The sequence below is a fragment of the Carassius auratus genome, unplaced genomic scaffold, assembly GCF_003368295.1.
Source record: "Carassius auratus strain Wakin unplaced genomic scaffold, ASM336829v1 scaf_tig00011522, whole genome shotgun sequence".
In the NCBI taxonomy this organism is placed as follows: Eukaryota; Metazoa; Chordata; class Actinopteri; order Cypriniformes; family Cyprinidae; genus Carassius; species Carassius auratus.
The window spans coordinates 9,018-34,436 of record NW_020524213.1 but is presented as its reverse complement, the minus strand read 5'-3'; the positions used below and the strand labels follow the sequence as shown (position 1 = coordinate 34,436).

Here is a 25,419-nt window from a genome sequence, read left to right as displayed (position 1 = left end):
GTTATTGATGTGGATCAGAAATAACGCCCTTGTTATGTTTTTTTTTTTTTTTTCTTGTTTTTTTTCCCCCCGAGTCTAATTTAATTTGTATGTAAATCTATGCACTTATGTACATGAAATTAAGCGAAGGACGATTGATTTTTTTTTTTTTTTTTTTCTGGTATGTCATTGCCTGACGCATCCTCCCTGAGGTAGTTGGCATATACAGGAAAGGCCCACGCCCTGTTGTGATGCTCTTAAATGCATTTTAATATCTGATCATACATTAGTGTTCCCATAATTGAGTAAATATATAGGAGTAATTCCAATGAACAGGACTTAATTGTGTCGCAGAACTCCTTGTGATTTGCACATAATTATTGGTATTAATTACAGGAACCTCTAATGTGTGTATTTATGTGTAATTTAAAGTGTTATCTCATTCTTCTTTCATCCGTTTCCTACAAGACCCATACAATGGATTGTTTTAAAAAAACACTTTTTATTGGCTAAGAGATGTTAATTAAGATTGAGTTTTGATATGCAGTGCATTAACTTGGCTAGCAGATAGTTCATTCTTGGCATATGAATGTGCATGGTACAACTTAGTATTAGTCATTTAAATGGATGAATAGTCACATCACATTTTGAAAACAGTGTATCCTCAGTTCTGTTTCATTGTAGAAATTGCAGTTGCTACTGTAAGGGGCCTATGAAACATAATACTCAGGTTTATTCAGACATATTAAATAATATATCTGACTTGAATACAAGCTGTTCATTTAGATTTCTAGTTTCCGCATAAAGTTCATTTTTAGGTTATGTGACAAAACAATTTTTATAGTGTAGATAATCAAAGTGCTTTAAGCAACTGTTGGTGCATTATTTTTTTCACCCGTTATCTGTTACAAATTTGCTGAAAATGTACTCAGCCTCAGGTCATCCAAAATGTAGATGAGTTTGTTTCTTCACCGTAACAGATTTGGAGAAATTTAGCATTACATCTCTTACTCATCAAAGGATTCTCTGCAGTGAATGGGTGCCGTCAGAATCCAAACAGCTGGTAAAACCATCACAATAGTCCACAAGTAAGCCACACGACTCCAGTCACTCTAACATCACTAACATCCTGTGAAGTGAAAAGCTGTGTTTAGAAACTAATCCAAAATTAAGATGTTTTTAATGTCAAACTGTTGCTTTCATTTAAATACAGTCCTCTATCCATGATATTGTCTTATAGACAGACAGAGAGACGAAACAATCGTTCCACCTTTATACTGAACTAAATTTCCCTTGGTACTCTGTGAGCAGACGTAAACATTCTTCCTGCAGAATGAATGAAAAGGTTCTGGTGGGTCAAATCACATGTCTGACAGTCAGAACGATCTCAGGTCAAGCGTTGACAAAAGGTCACATGCTGGAATAAGTCTTTGACAGGTTTCAAAAGCAAATGTGATGGTTTTGTTGTCAGCTCAAATGATGTCCCTCTCTTTCTTTTTCTTTCCAGCTGTTTTTCTCTTAATGTATAATTCATTTCTGTAATCCTTTTCTTCTCATTGTTCCCTTCTCAATGGAATTGTGGGTTTTGTATCCTCTCCTTGTCCTCCCATAACTTGTCATCTCTAAGAGTAGAAATAATGGACTGCAGTCTGCATTCTTTAATGCCTCAGGATGATGTTTTAAGAGATAAACTCTGTCTCTCTCTCTTCAGATCGAAGTAGCATTACTGGAATGATAAAAAGGCCTTGCACATTGTAGACATTTGTACATTGCATTACATCTCTGCCTCTCTGTTTATCAGTCCCAGGTTTAATGTATTAAGTAATTCATTGGTATGAAATCAGTTTTCACTTAGAAATTGCTAATTTCACAAATAATTACAAAATGACATTACAAAGTAACACTGAATTAAAACGTGATTTTTTTTACGTGAAAGTGAAGTTGTTAGACCAGAAATAGTGTTTTCATGTTAAAACATACTCCAATAACCTTTGTTTTAACTGCAGCTTCAAAAAAAGAAGAAAAAAAGAAAAACAATGTGAAGCATTAGTACACAGAGGAAGGGATTTTCCCATTTCTCATATGGTGTGTGGGTTGAATTGTGGAATGGATTTTCACTGACCAGGGGAGCATAGCGTATCTCTCTGTGTGTGTGTGGTGTGTGTGTAATACACATGGTTCAGCAGTACTCTTAGGTAATACATAATTACATCTCTACAGAACCTGAAGGTATCTCAAATAGACACTGTATATGGACAGAATGAGACACACATAACACACAAACATACTAATGCAGTGAAGAATACACCCATGAAGCCTCCCCTTAAGCTGTTATGTAAGTCTACAGCTGCTCTCTTTGAAATACAGAAATTCTATGAAAATGTTTGTGTGTGCATGCTGGAGCGGCTTTTGAAAATGAGTGTTTTATGTTTGGCAGCAAACATCTGCTTGGTTTCAGTTAGAATATAACTGCTGGTTGCAAGAGAAGTCTGATGTAGTAGGTAAAAACAAAAAAGCAGTAATATGATTTCACTGTTATTAGTGCAGTATAATTAGTAATGTGTAAATGACATACACCGTTCAGAAGTTTGGGGTTCGTAAGTTATTTATTTATTTATTTTTAAAGAACTGATTTCTGTGTGAATATGTTTTCAAATGTAATTTATTGGTGGGATGGCAAAGCTGAATTTTCAGCATCATTATGATCCTTCCGGTCCTTCACATGAATCATTTAAAAAAAATCAGGTCGCTGATCACATTCCTTGATAAATACAAGGTTCAAAATATCTGCATTTATTTGTAATAGAATTAAAATGCTGATTAGAGATACAGTATGGTCACATGACATAGCAATAGGAAAATGTTTAGTGACCTACCCTGTAATCTAATAAGCGTGTCTAATCAGAATATTGATTGTGGTGAAAGGTTCACCTTAACTAAATTTCAGCTGTTTTGCTGTGAGTCACCAGATGTAATGTCATTATAGGAGAAGAGAAGCAATGTTTTGGCGGGGGGGTTCTGGTCTGATGTCACTTATGATGCTCTTAGAAATGGTTTTTGAAGCATGAGCTGTTATATAACATATTGAATGGTGTAGTATGACTTAATTTAAATTGACACCCTGCTGTGTTTGTGGCCAGATTCACTGAAGCTAAGTAAACAAACTGAATTTATTCTTGATTGGGAAAACACCGTTTATGCACAATATATGTATATTACAATATTTGACCAAATGTGGCAGTCAACCAATTATAATCAGTTATTCTATAGATAAAAGTTCTAAATATAAATATTCACCCAACCCTAAAGAGACATATCAGTGGCTTTATCCTTTGTCCTTTCCCCTAAAATTTTAGCCAGTCTTTTGCAAAATCTCTCATGACTTGCCTAACCTTTGTCTTGCTCATTTCGCTCTCTCTCTCTCTTCCTCATTTACTGTTTCTGTCTTTTCCTTTTCTATTCCTTTTCTCATAATTAATGGAAACACGTAATGGTCAAGTACAGTGTGAAAGTCTATACTGAGTTATACTGAGTTTCCTGTGGTTTTGCTTCATTAGTGTCCCTTAATTCTCAATTCATCTTCTTTGTCTTTTAGAAGCAGAACTAGGGGTGTTCAGTATTTACAGGGATAACATCGTTGTTCTAATTATATGCAAGCTGACAGTATGTCACAAAACAACTTGAGAGTCCAAAAGCATTTACTGCATGATGAAAGCTAAAATGCGGTTAGAATACCCATATAATTCAAGTTATGAAAGTATAAAATAACCCTGTATGTTTTTTTTGTTTTTGTTTTATATTTATAAGATATGAATAGTTTGTAGGTCTTCAACCCTGCTCCTGGGGACCTACTGTTCTGCAAAGTCTTTTCCAACAAGCTTCTGCACACCTGGCCTGGAACAAGTGATCCTGAAGACCTTGTTTAGCTGGTTTCCGGTGTGTTTGATTAGGGTTGAATTCTGGAGGAAAGTGGGTCCCCAGGAGCAGGGATGAAGACATATGATATAGTTGAGTAATATCACACGATGTAATATCACAAGAATGCCGTTTTCACAAATATCAGCGTATGAGCGCTGTCGCGAATGATATTGATTTTAAACAGTTCAACAAATAAGTTGATACTGAGTGAGTTATATTTTACAACTCAATATTGTTTGTTTTATTAATTTATTTTATAAAGGCATTAGTTTTTAAGTGAAACAGCCAGTTTGAAAGAGTCTTTGAACTTATGATTTAATTAATGACTGTAGATGAAGAGACTTGCCACCACCTACTTGTTTTGAATTTTCATTGTATGCACCATTCCAGAAGTTACCATTGTTTGAAAACAAACCAGCTTGGCGAATAGATGCATGATTCAGCACATTAAGCCCACCTGTGGTGGGGATATGGTTGTCATGGTGACAGCTGCAGAGGTGACCTCATCCTACTTAACCTGCCGTGTGTCTCCGAGGTGTTCTGTTAATGGTGTGACATCACCCCTTGCACAGCACAGCTGCCATGGCAACAGCCAATGATTGACAGCATGTCTGCGTCCCCCAGGGCCTAAAACATGCCCAACCTTTTGTAATTACGATTAATGGGTTTGGAACGGCCAACTGGTGGTTGCTGGGAAGATGAGAGAGCAAAAAAATTGGGCTTTGGGAAACATTAAAACATTAAGAAGCATTAAAATAAATGAGGTCATCAATAAAGAATCCTAATAAATAATCTCTTCATTTACAAGATTGATAAGGCTGTGTATGGAGAGGTTAGGAGTTCAGTGAGAAAACCGGTGTTTCGTCTCTGATTAATTATCTGAATCTGCATCTGGAGGTGGGACATACAGTACTAATCTTTTTGTTGCTGTGACTTAAAATTAATGATCTCGCCTATTCGCTCACGTCTTTAAAAAAAATATTTAACAATAAATAATCATTCTTTATCATCAGAAAAACGACGTGTTTGAGCATGCAAAACTTACTGAAATGCTTAAATTTCACCAAGGTGTTGCTATGCAGTTACTAAACTGCTCTGAATTTTTGGCATGTTACAATGTAGTTGCTAGGGTCTCCTGGATGGTTGCTAGGGTGTTGTTATGTGGTTTCTAGGGTGCTATGAGCAGTTTTTAGTCTCATTTGTCATTGACAAAATATTTGTGTTTAAAATATAAGTGTTTTTGTGCATAGTAATGCAGTTACTAGCATGTTTTGAGTGGTTGGTATGGCATTTCAATGTTTTTGCTAGGGTGGTTGTTCTGAGTAGTCGCTAGTGCATTGCCATGTGGTCTTATAGTGAGTTTTGTGCATTGTGATGCAGTTACTAGGGTGTTCTGGGTGGTTGCTGGGTGACTTCTAGAACAGTTTGGGTGGTTGCTAGGTGACTCGAAGACTACCCCAAGTCTGTACGATATTCTGGTCCCTTTAATTGAGTTTACTTTTATCTTTTTTCTTTTTTTGCCTAAAACGTTTAATTAGGTAAAACTCACTTTGAATATCTTTGCCACTTACTGTAGGTTCATATGCAAAGCTAAATGGGTTTGTAGATGCACCCTATCATTAGAACTGCTGCTAGATCTGGTTTTTGTGAACTCATTCATAATTCATTTATCACTGAGTCTGTAACTAATATCATAGAGTGGTTCTGAGTCTAGAGCACTGCTTCTCCCAGGAGCTCCTGTACCGTCTGCCTTCAAGCCACAGGTTCAATCAGAGCGTGGACTGTAAATGGAGATAGAGACCTGCTGTAGATCTGTTTTTTTGAAGATTTTTATTGTGTGTGTCTGTGTGTGTGTGTGTGTGTGTGTGTGTGTGAGGCACAATTTGGTTTAGATAGTCTTGGGTTGAAGTGGCATTGTACCTAAAACACACACACATGCACACACTGGGGTTGACTTGCTCAGTGGAGCGACATTCTTCTAAATCCTCTGATATTTCAGTGATTAAACAGAAGCTCATTAAAGAGCATCTTCAAAGTGCAAAATCCACTGTCTGGATCCAGGAAGTTTTTCTCTGGTATGTGGTATTATTTCCGCACTACCATGTTTTATCTCATGGGACGGTCATTAGAGGCTCATGTGCAAATGTATTCAGCACTAAAATCACTGTAAATGGTGCTCTGATTAGCATGGGAAAGTTGACCGAGGTAGACATAGTAGCTTTTTCAGGAAGCTTTTCCAAACGTATAATTCTGTCATCATTTACTCATGTTGTTTCAAACCTGTCAAACACAGGAAATGTATATACATATTTTCTTTATGGGTTCTGTAGAAGGAAAAAAAGACGTCGGTGAGTTAAAGGGGATAATTAACCCAAAACTTGTATGATTTTTTTTTATTATTCTGTTCAACACAAGGAGATATTAAAGTCGGTAGCCAAAAGGTTGCTGGTAGCCATTGACTTCCATAGTAATTTGTTAACGGCAACTGGTTACAGACATTCTTCAAATTAAAAATATGTTCAGAATATTTTGTGTTCAACAGAAGAAAGTTTGGAACAATCTGAGGAGGAGTAAATGATGGTAGATTTTGAATTCTTATTCATTTATCTATTTTTTTCAGAAAGTTTGAGACTTTTTGGAGCATCTGGGTAAAAGAAAATCATCAATAATTTTGCTTTATCAAGTCACAGAAAAGTAAACACAGCTTGTTAGAAGCATGACAAAAAATCCACTCACTTCTTGCTTAGAGGTGAGAAATAGTTAGTCGAAGTTCATCTTTCCAGTATGGTTCTGTTGTGCTCCAGTAGAATAAGGGTTGCCATTTTCTGCAGTGTCAACAATAGCCTGCCATCCCTGATTATATCAGCCCGTCTCCTGTCCATTCATCTGGAATCTGACCCACAGGTCAGCACACGTGATGAGATTCTACACACTTGATTTCCCTTGTGCTGTGCATCATGGTTTGACAGACAGGGTACTGAAGCATTTCCACAGCTGTTTGCCTTTGAACAATTTTCCGATATGTTCATTCAGTGTTATTAAATACATACTGTACATTTTTAAGTCTAATCTTAATATTTAAACATCCCTCTCTTTCTCTACACATGAAGTATATTTTTAAATGACAAAACATTTTACAGTGCAGGTGCAATTTTAATATTTAACGTCTAGATTTAACATTTAGACTGTTTGTTAATATCTTTTAGTATCTTTTAATATCTAATCCGTCAACGGTAGAGAAACAGAACCTATATTTGCAGTTGAGTAGAATGAAATCAGACGAAAAGGCCACAGAAATGTTAAGAGAACAAGTACAACTACTTTTTGAACAGTCACTTAACCACTTCCTAGAAACCCAGTACAGCTGACACTGATACTTGGTAGTGTCCACTTCTCCAAAAGCCACTTGACTCCCAAAATGATCTTTTCTGAATGAGCCTAGAAAGTTTAGACAGAAATTTGGATCACAGAAAAGAAGGGCTGAGCGAATGCCATTACTGATGTTATAATAAGACTTCTGAAATGGAGGCATTAAAGAGAGTTTATAGTGCTTGTGTAAGGCTTCATGTTAAATGCAGATTAATTCATGGTTTAGCATTTGTTTTGGAGGTATATTTATTGATGAAATGATTTTGGTTCTTAGAAGAGGACTGGTAACATTTTTGTCAGAATAGTTAGTCATGAGTTCAGCAGTGTTCACCTGTGACACAACAACCGGGAATAGCATGGGCATTGATATAAACCTTGAACAAAATGACTCATTATTGATGAATGCGATTCACTTAAAAGACTCTTGTGAGTAAAAAGGATACGAGTGCCAGCAGAGATGATCACAGAATACATTAAAAGACAAAAACAACACAAATGAGCAAAAGCTGCAATCAGGTATCAAGTATTTCGTCACAGTATAAATCATGTTTGCCCACATGAAGCTGTTTTTTTTTACATAATATTGGTTTAAAAATTGAAACATCCTATGTCATAGTTTTCATCCTCTGTTAACTATTTAAGTTATTTTTGTAGCAATATTAGCTGTATCACTTACTAATTAAAGCATTACAACAGGGCCTTCTGTTTCTGATTCCACAGATATAAATATATTTAAAAAATATATTTTCAGACAAGGGCACCCGGTAAACACGTCTCTCTCCTCCTCCCACTTTCTCTTGTTCTGTCTTGAATCCTCCATACATTACAGATCTGTGTGATTGTGAAAAGCTGCATTGCAGCACTGCTGTCAGCTGAGTGGAGCTCAGCGGAGATGAAATTGTCCCTGTGTTAGCAGCTACCATACACCAGAATCCGGGTTAATGCATTTTGCTGAGCCAAAGCAGAGCCAAATAAGGCAAAACAGAGGCTGGCCTTATTTAGCAGCATGCTAACCCACTTATCAGTAATGAATGGGGATGGTGGAAGAGAGAAATTATATTGTTTAAAGCTGTGATGTCCATGTTTTAGCTGGTGTTGTGCTGCTGTGTGTGTGTGTGTGTGTGTGTGTTTGTTCTTGTTTTGTGACATATCAGGACACAACTCTGTATAATGACATGGTTATGACAGGTATTACAAGGAGAGGGTGACTTATGAGGACATAACCCATGTCCCCATTTTTCAAAACGCTTATAAACCATACAGAATGAGTTTTTTTTTTGAGAAAGTAAGTGTGTGGAATCAGCTGACATGTCTTGGCAGCTCATATTTCAGATCAGACTCACACACACACACACATATATTAGCCAGCACATCTCATAGATGCTATGGTTTTCATACAGAGGTGATTATATTTCCTAACCCTTACACAAACATGATGTTTCAGTACATTTAAAGATCTTAAAAGATTTAAAAATCATGATTTTCATTTATGAGTATTTTCAAATAATGGAACTGGTTTTGAGAATTGTCTTGTTTCTGTTTGCAGGCCGGCTCATGACATCAGTCTGGAGGAGTTTGATGATGAAGATTTGTCTGAAATCACAGATGATTGTGGCATAGGCCTCAACTACGACTCTGACCCTTATGAAAAGGTATCAACCATTTACGATGCATGTTTTTTTATGTCTATTAAATTTTTTTGTATCTATCTATCTATCTATCTATCTATCTATCTATCTATCTATCTATCTATCTATCTATCTATCTATCTATCTATCTATCTATCTATCTATCATTATTGTCTTGTCAGTCCGTCTCTCAATCCATCATCCATCCATCTATTCATTTGCCATTAATGCCTATAAACCCTTAATTTGAACACTTTTTAGGTGTTTTCCAAAAAGCCATGATTCAAAGTCTGCTTTGACAGACTTTACTGTCCTATTGAAAATTTGCAATTTCACGAATTTCTCAGAATTTCAATTACTTTGGATCAATTCTACTCCCTTACAGTACATTCAGATTTTTGATGCAGTTCTGTGTCGTTTGCTACGCCAATTCAAATTCAACTCAAATTCTGGATTTACCTTTACATTAACATCTAATGGAACGAAATCATACATTTACATTGAACTACTATAAAACACCCAAATGTAGTTTGTGTAGGTGTAGGTGGAAATATTTGTAATTTATGTGTGTGCTGGCTGCATTGAGGGATTGTAAATCTGTTATTTGGTGGTGGTGTGCCACGGCTGCAGTAGAAGGGCTGGTGACCCAGTGAAGTTTGCTTCTATGCAGAACTCTCTTCTCAGCTTTCTGCACCTCAGTCTTATTATAACAAAACCACTTCCTCCTCCTCACCCTGCTCCTAATATTTTTCTTCTTATGTTCTCTGCAAAATGTTCAAACGTTTGTGTATTGCTTTCTATTGTAACACATGTACCTTTGGTGTGTCAAAGTGATTTAAATGCAGTGATTCGATCCACACATTTGCAGTCTGTGGGCATCATAGCATGCAGTGACCTCAGACTGTTCAGTATGTAGGCAGACTGATTAGTTGGTTCTGGATGGTGATTGGACGGTCCATAGGCTGGTCATTTATTGATTGGTTGGTTGATCTCAAAGTGGGCAGCAGAATCCATCCAGTGTGTCAGGCTAGAGTTTTTCTTTTGTCACAGTTAGCGGCTCTAATTCAGCACACACATACACACACAAACGCCTGTCCCACAGGATTATGTCACATGGAAGCAGCACTGCATCGTGTTTGAAGGGCCTGTCCCTTGTCTATACAACTAAAGAATATGAAATCACAGAAGACATCCTCTGTGCCTCCAATGTGCCACTAAGAGCAGTTACATAAGAAACCTTCAAGGTTTTTACGAACAATAGTTAAAGGTTTGGAAATACTTTTTAGATTTCATTGGTTGTATTCACTTCATACTAGTATTGTTTTGAGGTGTCTTCTCTAGTGATACACATTTTTATGTGATTCATAAACTGGAGAAGAAAAAAGAAATATCCTTTTGATTGTGTTTTTCATTTGAACATTTAAAGAAATGTAATGTAGTAATAGTAATAAATAATATTATTTAAAGATATAATATTATTAAAGATATATAATTATTTACTGTTTGAAGAATAATAGAATCCGGGGGAGTCGTGGCCTGGTGGTTAGAGAGTTTGACTCCTAACCCTAGGGTTGTGGGTTCGAATCTCGGGCCGGCAATATCACGACTGAGGTGCCCTTGATCAAGGCTTCGAACCCCCAACTGCTCCCTGGGTGCCGCAGCATAAATGGCTGGCCACTGCTCCGGGTGTGTGTTCACAGTGTGTGTGTTCACGGCTCTGTGTGTGTGTACTTTGGATGGGTTAAATGCAGAGCACGAATTCTGAGTATGGGTCACCATACTTGGCTGAATATCACATCACTTAATTGATTCTGAATCAAAAATCTAATTTGTCAAATTTCTCTTTTCATATGTAGCTTTCATTGCATACTGTAGCCTTTTTTGGTGACTGAAAAAAAAATGCAATTTCTAGGAATGTTTGATAGGTTAGCAACAGTAACTAAGGAGGCGGAGCTTATATTTGTGAACCGATTGTAATGCCGATTTTCTACCATGCAGATGTGTTTCTGATGTAACTGGGCTAGAAACGATATTTGTACATTTATACTCTTTGACGTTATTTGACTACTATTTGACAAAGCTCGCAGCGAGCTTTCACTGGCTGCATAACAGATCTTTTAGAAAGAAAAATCTTTGTAAAATCTAAAAACGTGGTGTTCTTCTACTTCTCTGGTAACAGATTAAAGTCCTGCAGTTAGAAGAGATACTTTATATCAGACTCGCCTCTCTAGTGAAGACCGTTTGTCAGCTTATCTCTTAAAAAATCAGTTTCTCAGATATTTGTTTTATCCATTTTTCCTTGAATGCCTTATGTGAAAGAATTATTTATATTTCTGTGATTAGATCTTTCATAGAGCCCACAAATTAGTATAGTAGTAGGTGTTCATATTTGTGTAATTTTTTCATTTGCAGCCAGTAAAGAATGAATGTGACATTTTGACATTAACATTTCTAGATTTATTTTTGTACAGATCATTTCCAACCAACAATTCCATCTTTCCAAAAACTCTCACTCCATCTCTCCAGCTTTCTCACCCTCTCTCTCACTTTCCTCATGGATTATTCATTCTGTCACACAGAGCTCCGGCTCTCAGAGTACATTCACCAGATTTGGGTTTCTGGGGTATTGCATATCACAGTATACTGTTGATGAACGCCAACTAAGCAGAGTAGTGTGCAGTATTTGAAAAACAACACGAAACGGCAATCACAAAACATTTAACTTACGTAATGTAACATATTTCTTAATGTAACAGAATATGTAGCTTATCATGTAGGGCACTGCTTCTCACTTTTGCAGCCTTAGCTACATCAGTAGAAAAGGAAAGAAAAGAAAAGAAATGAAGACTAGAAAGAAAGTTTTGATGAAAAAAAAATACATTTTATTATTTAAAAAAGTGCTTTATTGGTTTCAAAAGAGCACATTATGAATGTGATTAGGATTTCTAAAATTAAATTAAATTTTTAAATTTTACTTGGATATTCATACATTCATACATCTATTATAATGGCAAGAATTGCAATAATAATGTGTTCACACTAATTAAATATGGTCAATTTTGATTGATGGCATAATTTGTTGTTTTATTTTGTTGTTTACTAATTTATTTGCTTGGTAAGATTTGTTGTTGGCTTTGGTTCTTTTTCTGTTGTAAGCACATTTGAAATAACTCAAATCAATTGGCAAAGTGAAATGGACATGTAATGTTGTCAAAACCTGTCTTGAACTACTTTAGCTATGCATTTCCCTGGAAATAATTGCACACCTTAGAACATTTGTCAGTCATTCCGCTTATACTACATTTAACAAACCTCACAATATTGTCCAGATGTTGTATTCAAACACATTCGTCAGTTTTTTTTGTTGTTGTTGTTTTTTTTTTTTAAGGATAAGGATTATTTTCTAAGATAATTTCTTATCCCATGCTTCAACTGCTAATTCCAAAATGTCTGATTTTGATTTCTTTCCATCTTTAAGGCCCACCCGTGTAGAAAAGTGCATGTTTTAGGGTTAAGTCTGAAATTATAGTGTGTGATGACTGTGTGTGTGTGTGTGTGTGTGTGTGTGTGTGTGAGAGAGAGAGAGGGATTAGCTAAAATGCATGAGAGGTGTCATCTTAGTGTCTGTCCAAACTGCTCATAATGAGAGATCAAAGACTTTTGTGTGTGTGTGTGTGTGTGTGAGAGAGAGATAGTGTGTGTTTGTGTGTGTGAATTATCAGTACGTGTTTGTTGTTCTATGAACATTTGTTTGTGCATTTCTGACACATATGCTTTCCAACTCATCTATACAGAGGAAATTATTAGCTGGTAACATCACACTGCAATCTGTTAAACTCAGCAGTGCTGTGGCTCTGAACCCCTGAGTTATTGATGTCATCAGCTCAGAGGGTGGAGCAGAAAACAATGATTCCTGCTAACACTGTATTTACCTTTATTTCTGTATTCACTGTATTTTATTATTGGATCTTTTTTCATTTGCTTTATTGAATTTTATTATTATTAGTAGTAGTAGTAGTAGTAGTAGTATTTGTACTTATTAGTTTATTATTGGAATCTTATAAAGGGTTGCATATATAAGGTTGACCATGGATAGTTACACAGGGAAGTTGTCTCAAGAACTACTGTATATCTCAGGTTTCAAGTAAAAACGGACATGGATTATGAACTATATAATGAAATCAGCTTTTAACTGAACATTTTACATTTTAATTCATTTTTCTACAATTCATATTTTTAAGAGCATTAAATGGTAGATTTTCAGTTCTGGAACATGTTGTCTTAATGTTTCGTTTCTTTTCTTTTCTTTTCTGCAAGCCAAGACTTTAATATATGAGACTTTTATGAATTAATAAAAATAAACAAATAAACACTAGCTTCCATTACCTTAATATTTATTGGGGGATAAAATGAGTAAAAAAGTGGTATTCCCTATTAAGAGTCATAATAATATACTATAATATAGAATATGTTTTATGTCTAATTTAAAGTAAATGAGATGATTACCTGGACATTTTTTTGGTTAACTGTAATAAACCAGGCAACACTGACAGACTATGACAGACATTCAGAACTGATGAATAGGTTGTCTAATGAATTATTCACGAGCCCTCAATTATGCAGTGCTGTGCTGTAGTTAATGTCTCTGATGTCTCAGATGAGTATCTATACTAATGCGGTCAACCCACCTCCTTCCTGCATTTACTGCAATATATAGCTGATGTGTGTGTGTGTGTGTGTGTGTGTGTGTGCTCTTTAAGCTTCTATTTACAATCTTATGGTGTTTCCTTGACCTTCTAACACTGGATCTTTTATTTTGTCCTCTTCATCTCTCTCTTGCTCTGCCTGTGCGGTCAACATCGAGAGCACTGCATTCATTCATGACTTCTGTGTGAGTTCGGCTGGCTCAGCGGAACACTTTTTGCTGGTGTAATGCTGACTCTGTCTCTGAGCAGGGATGTGAAATCAGTGCTGGTCAGGGGTGAGGTCATGTCCTTGGAAATATAAGAACGATAGAGTTTCAATATAGCATTTATACACTAACTCATGTTGGACAGCTAGAACTACGTCAATACAGCATTATGCCATCTATGTCTCTCTCCTAAGTGCGGGTATCAGCCATAGTGTGTTTGACTGCTGCTGGTTAGGGGTATTGATTTGGTTAGAGAAATGGCTGGTTGTGAATCTAATGCAGTGTGAGACTTTTAATGACATCACCCACACACATTTGCCAGGCAACAAAAATAATTTTAACTCTAGTGTTTGCGTTCTTAATTGAGGTGAATATCAGACGTTAGGCTTATGTAAGTGCATTGACTTGTTTTCCTGGAAGGGTGCTGAAACCTGAAGAGCTTTGGCATCGATCACCATCTGCCCTTCCCCATAAGACTCTCTCAGCTTTGTTCAGTCCATCCCCAGTCCATCCACTTTCCCTTTTCAAGACAAAATTAATTCAAAATTAGAGTTATTCATTTACATTCTTAATTGTACTCTGACTCTGATTTGTTATAACGCTAACCAGTTTTTACTAACCAGTTAATTACTGATCTATAAAATCTAGTCCTGTCCTACATTTAGTACACACTCTACATTTAGTTTTAAAAGCAATTTAGTTATAAAGCAATATTCCAGGGTGAATAAAAACAAACTTTTAGTAATGCATTTACAATTATTATTATTATCATTATTATGTTTTAATTAAAATAAATAATTTTATATACTTTATCAAAAATATTAGTCCCACATTTCTGCCTTTTTTTTGTATAATTGTCCCATAGACTTATTGCATATAATTGCATTATTGTACATACATTTTCTTTATTGTATTTTTTTGCTAACTGAAAGATGCCTAAATTATTTCCTGTTGTAACAACCTCAATTATTTATTTATTTTTAATCTAAAATATACCTTCAAACTCACTGTTAATTTCAATATTACAGTCATAAACATATGGTATATTTGCCATTTAAATATATCTGCAATATAGTTTGTTGTTCCTGCAACCACCAATCTATCTATATATATATACATAGTAACACATGTTTCAGAAATTATGGCCTGGCTAGCAGTCAAGACTTCATCCAGTCTAGGGTGAACATATGGCCCAACTAATAGATGGAAAACAACATTAACAGCATAGCAAAAAGGTCATGCTGAATCATGCATTGTAGATATGAGAAGCATTTGCTTTGACTGATATTTGTGACTATTGATTTTTTGTGTATAATTGCACTTACCTGGTTCATTCAGTCACCCGTTTCAGGCTGCAGTATTGATTTATGGTAATGTTTTACAGTGCTACACCAGATATTATTTTCAGGTAAAATATTTAAAATATTTTTCTTTCTTTTTTCTTCTTTTTTTGTAAAGGACTGCTTGATTCTAGAAAAGAATGAGTTCCACCACCCAGTGTGCTCATTCCAAGATGACTTCCAAGAGTTTGAGATGATCGATGATGAAGATGAGGAAGAAGAAGAGGATGCAGATCCTGATGCCCCTCCCTCACCATCAGAATCTCCTCCCCCCTCTCCTACTCTGGGCACACTGAAGAGCCGCCCAACCACTCTAAACCTGACTGCGGCAGTTTCACAGGTACCTCTAACTCACACCTGATGATATATATATATATATATATATATATATATATTCAAACCCAATTCCAAAAAAGTTGGGACACTATACAAATTGGGAATAAAAACGGAATACAATGATGTGGATGCCACACGCACTCATGCAACCCCATACCATCAGAGATGCAGGCTTCTGAACTGAGCGCTGATAACAATTTGGGTTGTCCTTGTCCTCTTTAGTCCAGATGACATGGCGTCCCAGTTTTCCAAAATGAACCTTAAATTTTGATTCGTCTGACCACAGAACAGTTTTCCACTTTGCCACAGTCCATTTTAAATGAGCCTTGGCCCAGAGAAAATGCCTGTGCTTCTGGAACATGTTTAGATATGGCTTCTTTTTTGACCTATAGAGTTTTAGCTGGCAACGGCGAATAGCACGGTGGATTGTGTTCCCCGATAATGTTTTCTGGAAGTATTCCTGAGCCCATGTTGTGATTTTCCATTACTGTAGCATTCCTGTATGTGATGCAGTGCAGTCTAAGGGCCCGAAGATCACGGGCATTCAGTATGGTTTTCCGGCCTTGACCTTTACGCACAGAGATTGTTCCAGATTCTCTGAGAAACTCCTTTCTGATATTGCTCCACTATTTTTCACCGCAGTGTTGGGGGAATTGGTGATCCTCTGCCCATCTTGACTTCTGAGAGACACTGCCACTCTGAGAGGCTCTTTTTTATACTCAATCATGTTGCCAATTGACCTAATAAGTTGCAAATTGGTCCTCCAGCTGTTCCTTATATGTACATTTAACTTTTCCGGCCTCTTATTGCTACCTGTCCCATTTTTGGAATGTGTAGCTCTCATGAAATCCAAAATGAGCCAATATTTGGCATGACATTTCAAAATGTCTCACTTTCAACATTTGATATGTTATATATAATCTATTGTGAATAAAATATAAGTTTATGAGATTTGTAAATTATTCCTTTCCTTTTTACTCACAATTTGTACAGTGTCTCAACTTTTTTAGAATCAGGTTTGTGTGTGTGTGTGTGTGTGTATAAACATGTTATCTGTATTTAAACTCTTCTCTTGGTCCTATTCTCAGGACTCCCTGAACAACAACAGCAACGTGTCACCACAAAAGTCAAGCTGGCAGGATTCTCTTCGAAACCCGACTTCACAGGGTAATTGTGTGTTCATATATTGTATATGTAACAATAATATAAAATAATCCAAAACAGAATTCCTAAATAGATTTCAAGATTCAAAAAACATATGAACAGCTTAAAAAAAAAACTGTATACAAACCTTAACTAATCATATAATTGTCACCACTGATAGCCTTGTGGGCAGCGCGCTGACATACAGCGCTACTGCGCTTCAGGCATCCCATGTTTGAATTCTGACTTGAGGACCTTTCCAAACCTGCCCCCTTCTTTCTCTGTCTCCCATTTCCCTTCCTGTCATGTTTGATCTGTCCTATATCATAATGAAGCCAAAAATAAATCTTATTTTATAAAAAATATTCATGCAATTATTGCATCAGAATGTCACTGCTCACATTCTATTGGTTAATATCTATTCTTGATATTTCGGTAGCTATAAATGTAGCCGACTGTTAATCATTTTACTCAACATTTTAGGTTGTTTGTCTCCAAACCACTCTTGCCTTGAGGATGGTTCCCATGTAACTACTACATGCCTGGGGGCTCCAGATACCACTGTCTCTACCAATGGTACACCCTCAAAGCCACCAGGACGTTGTGGTCTTCATCAGTCACCTGGCAGGCCGCTGCTGTACGACTTTGAAGGCAACAGACGAGAGCAACCAGAATACGGTAAGAAGTCTGATCGTGTTGATAATGGCTAATCAAATTAATATATAATATATCCATAATAATGGTTATATTCGATGCCTCCAACTACATTTTAAATTTGGTCCTTTCCTTGTCAACTTATCTCAATTCCCCTCCATATCTCTTTTTTTCTATATCTTTCTCATCTTCCAAACCAGGCTCATTTGGTCAACATAACTCATCGAGTGGGTCTGAGGCGAATGAGGTGAAGCCTGATGTTGAGGAATCCACTCTAAGTGAGCTTGTTCCCTCAGTGGATGACTGCACTTCCCAGTGCTCCGACACTGAGGTTGACCATGACCTGAATGGTCATGCCAAACGTCGACCTTGCCGCTCTCGACCCAATGACACGTATACTGTGACCACAGAGACTGCTGACGACCCAGAGCTGGAATATGATGGCACCAGTAGGTGTCTGTCCTCAACTGCACCTCTTGGTAATGATGCTGAGACTCCGCTATCGGATGAGGAGCTGGACAAAGAGTTTGACATTGACTTCATGAGTAAGGATACCTATGATCAAACCTGCAAGGAAGCTGAGGCCTCTTCTTACGTTGAGTTCCCCTGCATTGAACAAGCGGAGTCCATTTCTGTCTCTAGCTATGTGTCGTCGAGTCGATCAGATGTGCTTGATGCTATGGATGAACCTCGAAATATGCATCTGGGTCAACCTGCTGCTGCAAATGACACAACTTCTCCTTCTTCTGATCCAGGCATTGCTGATATGAATGCAAAACGCTATGCAGAGTCAGACCGCCACAGTGATGACCTTAGCTCTCCTGGATCAGACTCAGATATTGAAGGGGAACTTGAGGCTGCATTTGCATGTGATCCACTTGCTAGTAACATGATTTCCTCCATCTCGGAGACAGAGCTGGACCTGACCAGTGAATCTAGCAGTGGGCGTTCCTCGCACCTCACCAATTCCATTGAAGAAGCCAGCTCCCCAACCTCAGACCAAGAACTGGACCAGGAGCTGGACCCTGAGCCGGACAGTGGTATTGTAGGTCTAAAAGCTTCTCTTCTTCTAGGCCAACCTGACCCAATTAAACAAGAACCTTCACCAGGTCTAGATCCCAGCACAGACATGTTACAACTAGATGATGGCCAAGCTCTGATGGGCCTGCAGAATGTAGACGATGAACAGGTTTATGAGCACCAGGCTGATCCAGATGAGACTCTTCCTCCTGCCGTTCCCTGTGAGGATAGTGGCTCTCAGCAGCTGTTGTTGAAGATTGAGCCTGACCACAGTCTTGAGAGCTTCAAACGCTCCTTCTATTTGCCCGTTGGCTCCAAACTCATGCCCCCTGTGGACGAGTATGATGGTAACAGCGAGGGAGAATCAGAGTCAGAGTCAGAGGACGAACTCAGTGAAAACTCTGATTCTCCTTGGCTTCTCAGCAACCTGGTCAACAGGATGATTTCAGAAGGCTCCTACCCAATCAGTTGCCCAGAAGAGTGCCTCAAACACTCAGCCTCCATCTCTGACACCATCTCACCCTCATCGGACCTGGAAACAGATACTTTCAATGAGACGGATTGCTGCAATTCACAAAAGCAGAAATCTGAAGAAAAGTCACAAGGGGTTCCCTCTGAAAAATCCGAGATGAGGCTGAATGAAGAGAAAGAGAGTGAAGCCAGCTATGTATCTGAAGAGGGACCGAAGGAAAGCAAGAGAACAGACTCTTGTCTGTACATGAGCAACCCCATATATGGCAAATCTACACCTGTCTTTACAGAGGGATTTGAAACGAGGGCAAAGAATTATGAATCAGAGGACTTCCCATCCCAAAACTCATTAAAAAACAAGCAGAAAGAAGAAGAGGAGGAGCCAAATAATGACTTGATGATGGAGAGAATGAAGGAGCTGGAATCTCCCAGCTTGAGCGAGAGCATAATCAGCGACAAGGATGAGGGACGGGAGACACGGGTCAATCAGCTCACTTTGCAGCGAATCACAGAAGTCAAAAACAGCCTTACACTGGACATCCCAACATCGCAGACCAATCACTGTTTCAGTCTTACATACTCGACAGATAATGATGAAGATGAGCAAGATACCTCCCCTTTTCTGGAGGATCTTCACACGGTACCTTCACCCTTTGGAAATGAGGCTTACCTGGACAGCTCCCCACCTATTGACGAGAGCGTGCGAGAGTTGAGGAACACAACTTCCGACCGGCCCATTGATGACTCCTTGGCATATGATTCAATGAAGTACACCCTAGTGGTGGATGAAAACACAACCCTTGAGCTGGTGAGCCTAAAGCGCTGTACCTCTGTTCTCAGTGAGGACAGTGATGGACTCTCTACTATCTGTGATGAAGAAGTTGTTGATGAAGATGAAGACATTTATGGACAGGGTCAGATGGTAGGAGGCATGAGACCAGATTTGCTGTTAAGCTCCTCTGAAGAAGACTCCTCCCCCGAGGCAGATTTACCTTTCTCAAAGAAGTTCCTCAATGTGTTTGTCAACAACACATCACGGTCCTCCAGTAAGTGAAATTTAACATTGTGCATAATAGAGTTAAGGGATAGTTCACCCAAAAATCTGTCATCATTTTCTCACCTTCATTTAATTCCAAACCTGTACTCAAAATGAGATGATTTAAAAAATGTTTTCAAGTGTTTTTTGTTTTTGTTTTTGTTTTTTTGTCCATACAAAGAAAGTCAAGTGGGGTCCAGTGTTGTTTTGGACCCCATTAACTTTAAATATATGTAATGATCCATTGATTTTGATTTATTTGAAAGATTTAGTAGTGCCACAAATGCATAATTTGTAATTGTTTGCTCTCTTGTGCGATTAAACTAATGTGTCTAATAAAGCAACATTTTTAAAGCTACTGTAAAGGTTTAATACAAAAATATGCACAAGGAGGAAATGGAAAATAAATTGTTGTATATTACAGACAAAACTACCACATTTAATTTACTCCGAATCGCAGATCCTTTCTGGGGTCTTTTAGTTCAGTTTTAGAGATTTAGATGATTATTTTACATAATTTAGGAGCCTGTCTCGCTGAACAGGAAGGATTAATAATTAATAACCCTAATGAGATGAGATCAGAAGATGAAGAATTTTGTATGACCTGCTTATAAATGAGTTTTGCAGTACTCTGTGTCACACATACACGTGCACACTCGGAGAATCTACCTTGGGGCTTGTATCTCAGTATACAGTGACATAATGCATCTGCATTATGTGTGTTTCAGGCACAGAGTCCTTTGGGCTTTTCTCGTGCACTATAAATGGAGAAGAAAGAGATCAGACTCACAGAGCAGTCTTCAGGTGAGCAATGCTGCCAACACTATAACCTTAAAACACCTACAGTAGCTCTAATCAAAAAGCTCCAGTCTGGTTTAATGTCCAATCATAAACCCTCAATGAAATCTTCTTTTATAATATCTGTTAAAACAGTTAATTGACTGCTTATAATATCTATAGCAAGCAATGCAAATGCAAGTTTTATTGCCCGTGCTGCAGGTTCATCCCACGACATGCAGATGAGCTGGAGTTAGACGTTGATGATCCATTATTCGTTGAGGAAGAGGAGGATGATTACTGGTACCGTGGGTACAACATGCGCACAGGGGCCAGAGGAATTTTCCCAGCGTACTATGCCCACGAGGTTGTTGGCCAAACAAAAGACCTGTGTGTTTCCATAGCAATGAAGAGGAACCCTGCTTGGATGGAAAGCTTCCGAGTGCAGTTCCTGGGTTCAGTGGAAGTTCCTTATCACCAAGGCAACGGCATCCTTTGTGCTGCCATGCAGAAGGTACCATAGACAACAAATGTATCAGTTTGTGCTGTTATTGTGTGAGACGTAAAGAATGCACAATGTTACATCATATGATGCAAACGGGAACTAATATGTTAGTTTTAGTGCGGTCAAAATTAGTGCGTTAACGAATGTGATTCATTTTTTTCCAGTTTAACATCTTTAAAAATATTTAACACAACGCTAGGGATTGCCACTCCTCTCACAACTGCTGCTTCTTTCTCTTTTTTCTTGACAAGAATTGCATTATTTAGATGCAGAACGTCTTTATGACCACAACAGACGTACACTCCATCTTCCCCTCAGTCCCAGGCGCTATTCATGAGCACAAGGTGACGAGGGAGTAGAACAACAGTGAACTGCGATCAGATGAGATGTTGTCAGGCTATACAGTGTCAGTGAAAATGAATTTTCCTGTCCTGTCAACCATTATACTGTGCTCGTAGCACGTGCTCCACAATTGCACGCACAAATTTGCCAGAGCACTGTATATCATTTCATATCAAAGCATGAAAGCACAAAAGAAACTTAGAGCATGCAATGTCGTTATGTCGTCAGTTAAGTCATGAAATCTAATTTTTTTTTTTTTTTTCTCCCCTATTGTATAGAGGTTATTGTTAAGTACTGGTAAACATTTGAATGAACTTGGCTGGAAAACCAGGTTGATTATTGTACAATCTCTCTGTTTTCATTGTATTTGCATAATAAAAAACAATTATTAAAAAAAAAAAAAAGTCATGAAATGACCAAAAAATAAAATAAAATCTGCCTTAAACTGTGCACGTATGTAAATATTAGTTAAATATGAGCAAAATACGAATCGTGTCAGATCCACATCATGTTCATCAGCGGCAGCTCTTAAAGTAATAGCAGCCAAAATTACCTAATCAACCTGCTGCTGTGATGTCTGTTCATAAAAAGAACAAAAGCAAAAAAGAGGAAATCAATAACTTCTGTAGCATTAAGGATTCATCTATGTTTAATTTAGAATGTTTAATTAAGTGCAATTTACAATTCCTAATAATAATAATAATAATAATAATAATAATAATAATAATGCATTTTATTTAAGGTGCCTTTCGAACCACTCAAGGTCACCGTACAACAAGTAACAACAGTAACAATATTAAAACAGAAAATAACAGCAAATAATAATGTCAATAAAAAACAGCAATAATAATAAATAAATAAGAAAAAATAAAAATACTGGACTTGAGTGCACAAAGTAATCGTAGAAGATAAGCAGTTCTGAATAAATGAGTTTTAAGTTTGACTTTAGATTGAGCTAAAGAGTCTGAATAATGTATATTTCCTGTATATTTTCTACATTAATGAAGGACATAGGTTCAAAATATGACATTTATTATAATGGGTTAATGAGTTAAATATTAGGGGGTCAAAATTATTTTCAGTAGTATTGGTATCAGTGATACTCCCATTCAGTCACAAAAAAGATGCCACGTAACAAATGTTTAGAAATATACTGTCTCTGTTATTTATTTGAAGATTGCCTGTGAAATTATTAGATGGGATTAATCGTGATTAATTTCAGAAATAATGTGCGATTAATTGGTTAATTTTGGCTTCATTTGATTGACAGCACTAGTTTGTTTGTATTTCAGATCGCTATGGCAAGGAAGAGGACGGTGCATCTTCATCCCCCATCTATTTGTGAGCTGGAAATAAGCCTGCAGGGTGTGAAACTAGTCATGAGTTTGGATGACGATTACGACCTTTCAGGGGAGGTAAGAGAGAGACAAAACTTACATTTGTATTTATTGTTTGGCTATGGAGTCATCATCTCATGTGAAAATGAATTTGAATAAGTACTATTAATTTCTACATGTGCATGACTTTTAATTAGAAAAATATTTAATACATAGATGCTTAGTATACATTATGAGAATATCTACATTTCAGTATTTAGCTTGGATTTTGATATTTATAATTATTCCTCCTCTCATTTATTTTCATAGTTTGACAGATGTAGTCACTTCTTCCAAATGAAAAACATCTCCTTCTGTGGATGTCATCCTAAAAACAACTGGTAAGCACACACACATACATTACCACTTTCTATTTCTTTTCGTAAACCCCAAAACAAGTCTTTATGCATTTTACCAAAAGAAGACTTGTCCCTCTCTCTGTGTGTCTCTTTGTAGTTATTTTGGTTTCATTACCAAGCACCCGATGCTGAACAGGTTTGCATGTCACGTCTTTGTCTCTCAGGACGCCATGAGACATGTAGCTGAGTGTGTGGGGTGAGTTTAATACACGTCACAAAAACATTCACAAGAAACTTTGGAGACTGAGAATATCGAGCCAAGGTGAAAAGAAGAGAAGAGAAGAGACATAAATACGAGTGATCGATCTCTGCTTCATTATCAGAGCAGACTGCTGTGTGAATTATCAAAGCTTTTCTCTTTTGGAGAAGACAGGAGACCTGAGTTATGGGCCCCAGCAGGAGGCAGCTAGCTCTGCAACATTGCATTATATAACTTTACGAACATACTATATGATAGTCTTATCATTTAGTACAGAAATGAAGGGGGAAAAGTTGTTTTAATGGCGACACTTTGCTTTCATCATGTTAATTACACGAGAAAACGCACAAGTGCACATAACAAGAGAGAAGCTCATCAACATACGCGCTTTTACAGACTCACAGCTTTAGTTTTCTGTAGAGTTGAAATTATTTTGCACACTTTAAGCAACCAGAAAAGCATCCTGTGTAGTTAGCTGGTGTGACTAGCTGTGTTATACTGTGTGCTGTAAACTTGTATTTAAATCCTGGTTTATTGTGAACAAATCAGTATATATTCACACGTGTATGTTCGGATACGCACTGTATGTCTCTATGTGCTTGTTTCAGACGGGCATTCCAGGAGTACTACCAGGAGCACTTAGAATACGCCTGTCCTACCGAAGATATCTACCTTGAGTAAAGGAGAAAAGGGTAACCATGGCACCTGCTGTCCCTCACGACAGATGTCTGTTCCTGGGCTTGGCCACTACGAGGCGTCTGGCAGCCTCCTCAAATGTAACATAGGCCTCATCTCTTTCTTCTCTTCCTCATTTTCTCTTGTTCTCTCGACACGAACTGAGCTGAATACTTTACATATAGGCTCTTAGTGGTCTGTCTATTTATTTAAATGTTTATCAGTTAATTTAATCTCATCAATGAGATGGATTGCTTGTTTATTTAACTTTTCTACTATATAATTAGGGATATGGTTTTGGGGTGGATACATCGGTTTAATTTATATATATATATATATATATAGTACTGGTGTAGAAAAGGCAAAATATGACTTCACATGTTTGATTGCATGGCTTTGAGGGTTATGCTCACAAACACACATGGGAGATCTAACAATGTTTAAAAGCAAAAGTCGATCAGAGGTTTGAATCTGAAGACCAGGATTTTTTGTAAATATGTATTTGTCCGATTCTGATACATTGCTGTACTGGGTTTGTACTAAAGAGGACAGGGCAGTAGGACGTGACCTGGAATAATCGATGGGTCTACAGATTGTCTGTTCCCATGTAGTAGAAGGCTTACTGTACGTTTCTGATTCTACCGCAATGTAAATACTGTACAAATAGAGATGACTGTAGGTGAATACAGATGCTACAATACATCACAGTATGCAAATATCCTGCGCCATCTGTCTGCGAATGAAAAAGTGGGACGGATTGCAGGTCGGCAGGCTGGGTGTAGATGGATCTAGAGATGTTCGGTGAGTCTCATCAAGTCACATCTGGAGCATATTTGACCCCAAAATCACAATAAAGTTTTAAGAAATGGTATTTTGTGGAAAGATGATTCTTGACATTACTTTCATATCAATGTTTAACACCCACAATTACTGTAATTCATCCAGATGTTTCAGTTTGGAGTTTTTGTGTATCATTTTCATTATTTGCATTGCCATTGTGACATTCCCATCATAGTTAAACACCTACAGTTATTGTAATGCATCCAGATGTTTAGTTCTGGGTTTATTTGTAGTTGGTTTTCATTGATGGTTCTCAGTAATAGTTATGCAAATCATCCTGACAATATTTTTTATTTCAAAAAATCAGCATTCAATTAAGGCTGTGCTACAAATATTACCATTATATATAAATAACTTATGATTGTATCATTCATATCTATAGTTATTAATATAAATAATAATAATAACAATGTAGAGGGAGGTGAGGGAATGTGCTATATTGTCATGAAACAATAAAAAAAAATAGGCTTTATTTGCATGCACAATAAAATTGATATATTTTGCATTTCATTTTGGGGTAAAATATTACTCAGATATCGA

The 25,419-nt window shown here is 37.2% G+C and overlaps 1 protein-coding gene across 1 annotated transcript; it reads left to right on the top strand.

Annotated features, from left to right (window-relative positions):
- The first annotated feature begins 999 nt into the window (after positions 1-999).
- On the top strand, positions 1,000-25,171 carry LOC113073168 (C-Jun-amino-terminal kinase-interacting protein 2-like). The gene is made up of 12 exons (XM_026246041.1): positions 1,000-1,067; positions 8,813-8,918; positions 15,265-15,486; positions 16,571-16,649; positions 17,109-17,303; positions 17,480-19,816; positions 20,535-20,610; positions 20,806-21,097; positions 22,723-22,845; positions 23,077-23,147; positions 23,263-23,361; positions 23,973-25,171. The coding sequence occupies exons 1-12, from the start codon at positions 1,015-1,017 to the stop codon at positions 24,043-24,045; spliced, it is 3,726 nt and encodes a 1,241-aa protein (XP_026101826.1). The 5' UTR covers positions 1,000-1,014; the 3' UTR covers positions 24,046-25,171.
- The last annotated feature ends 248 nt before the right edge of the window (positions 25,172-25,419 follow it).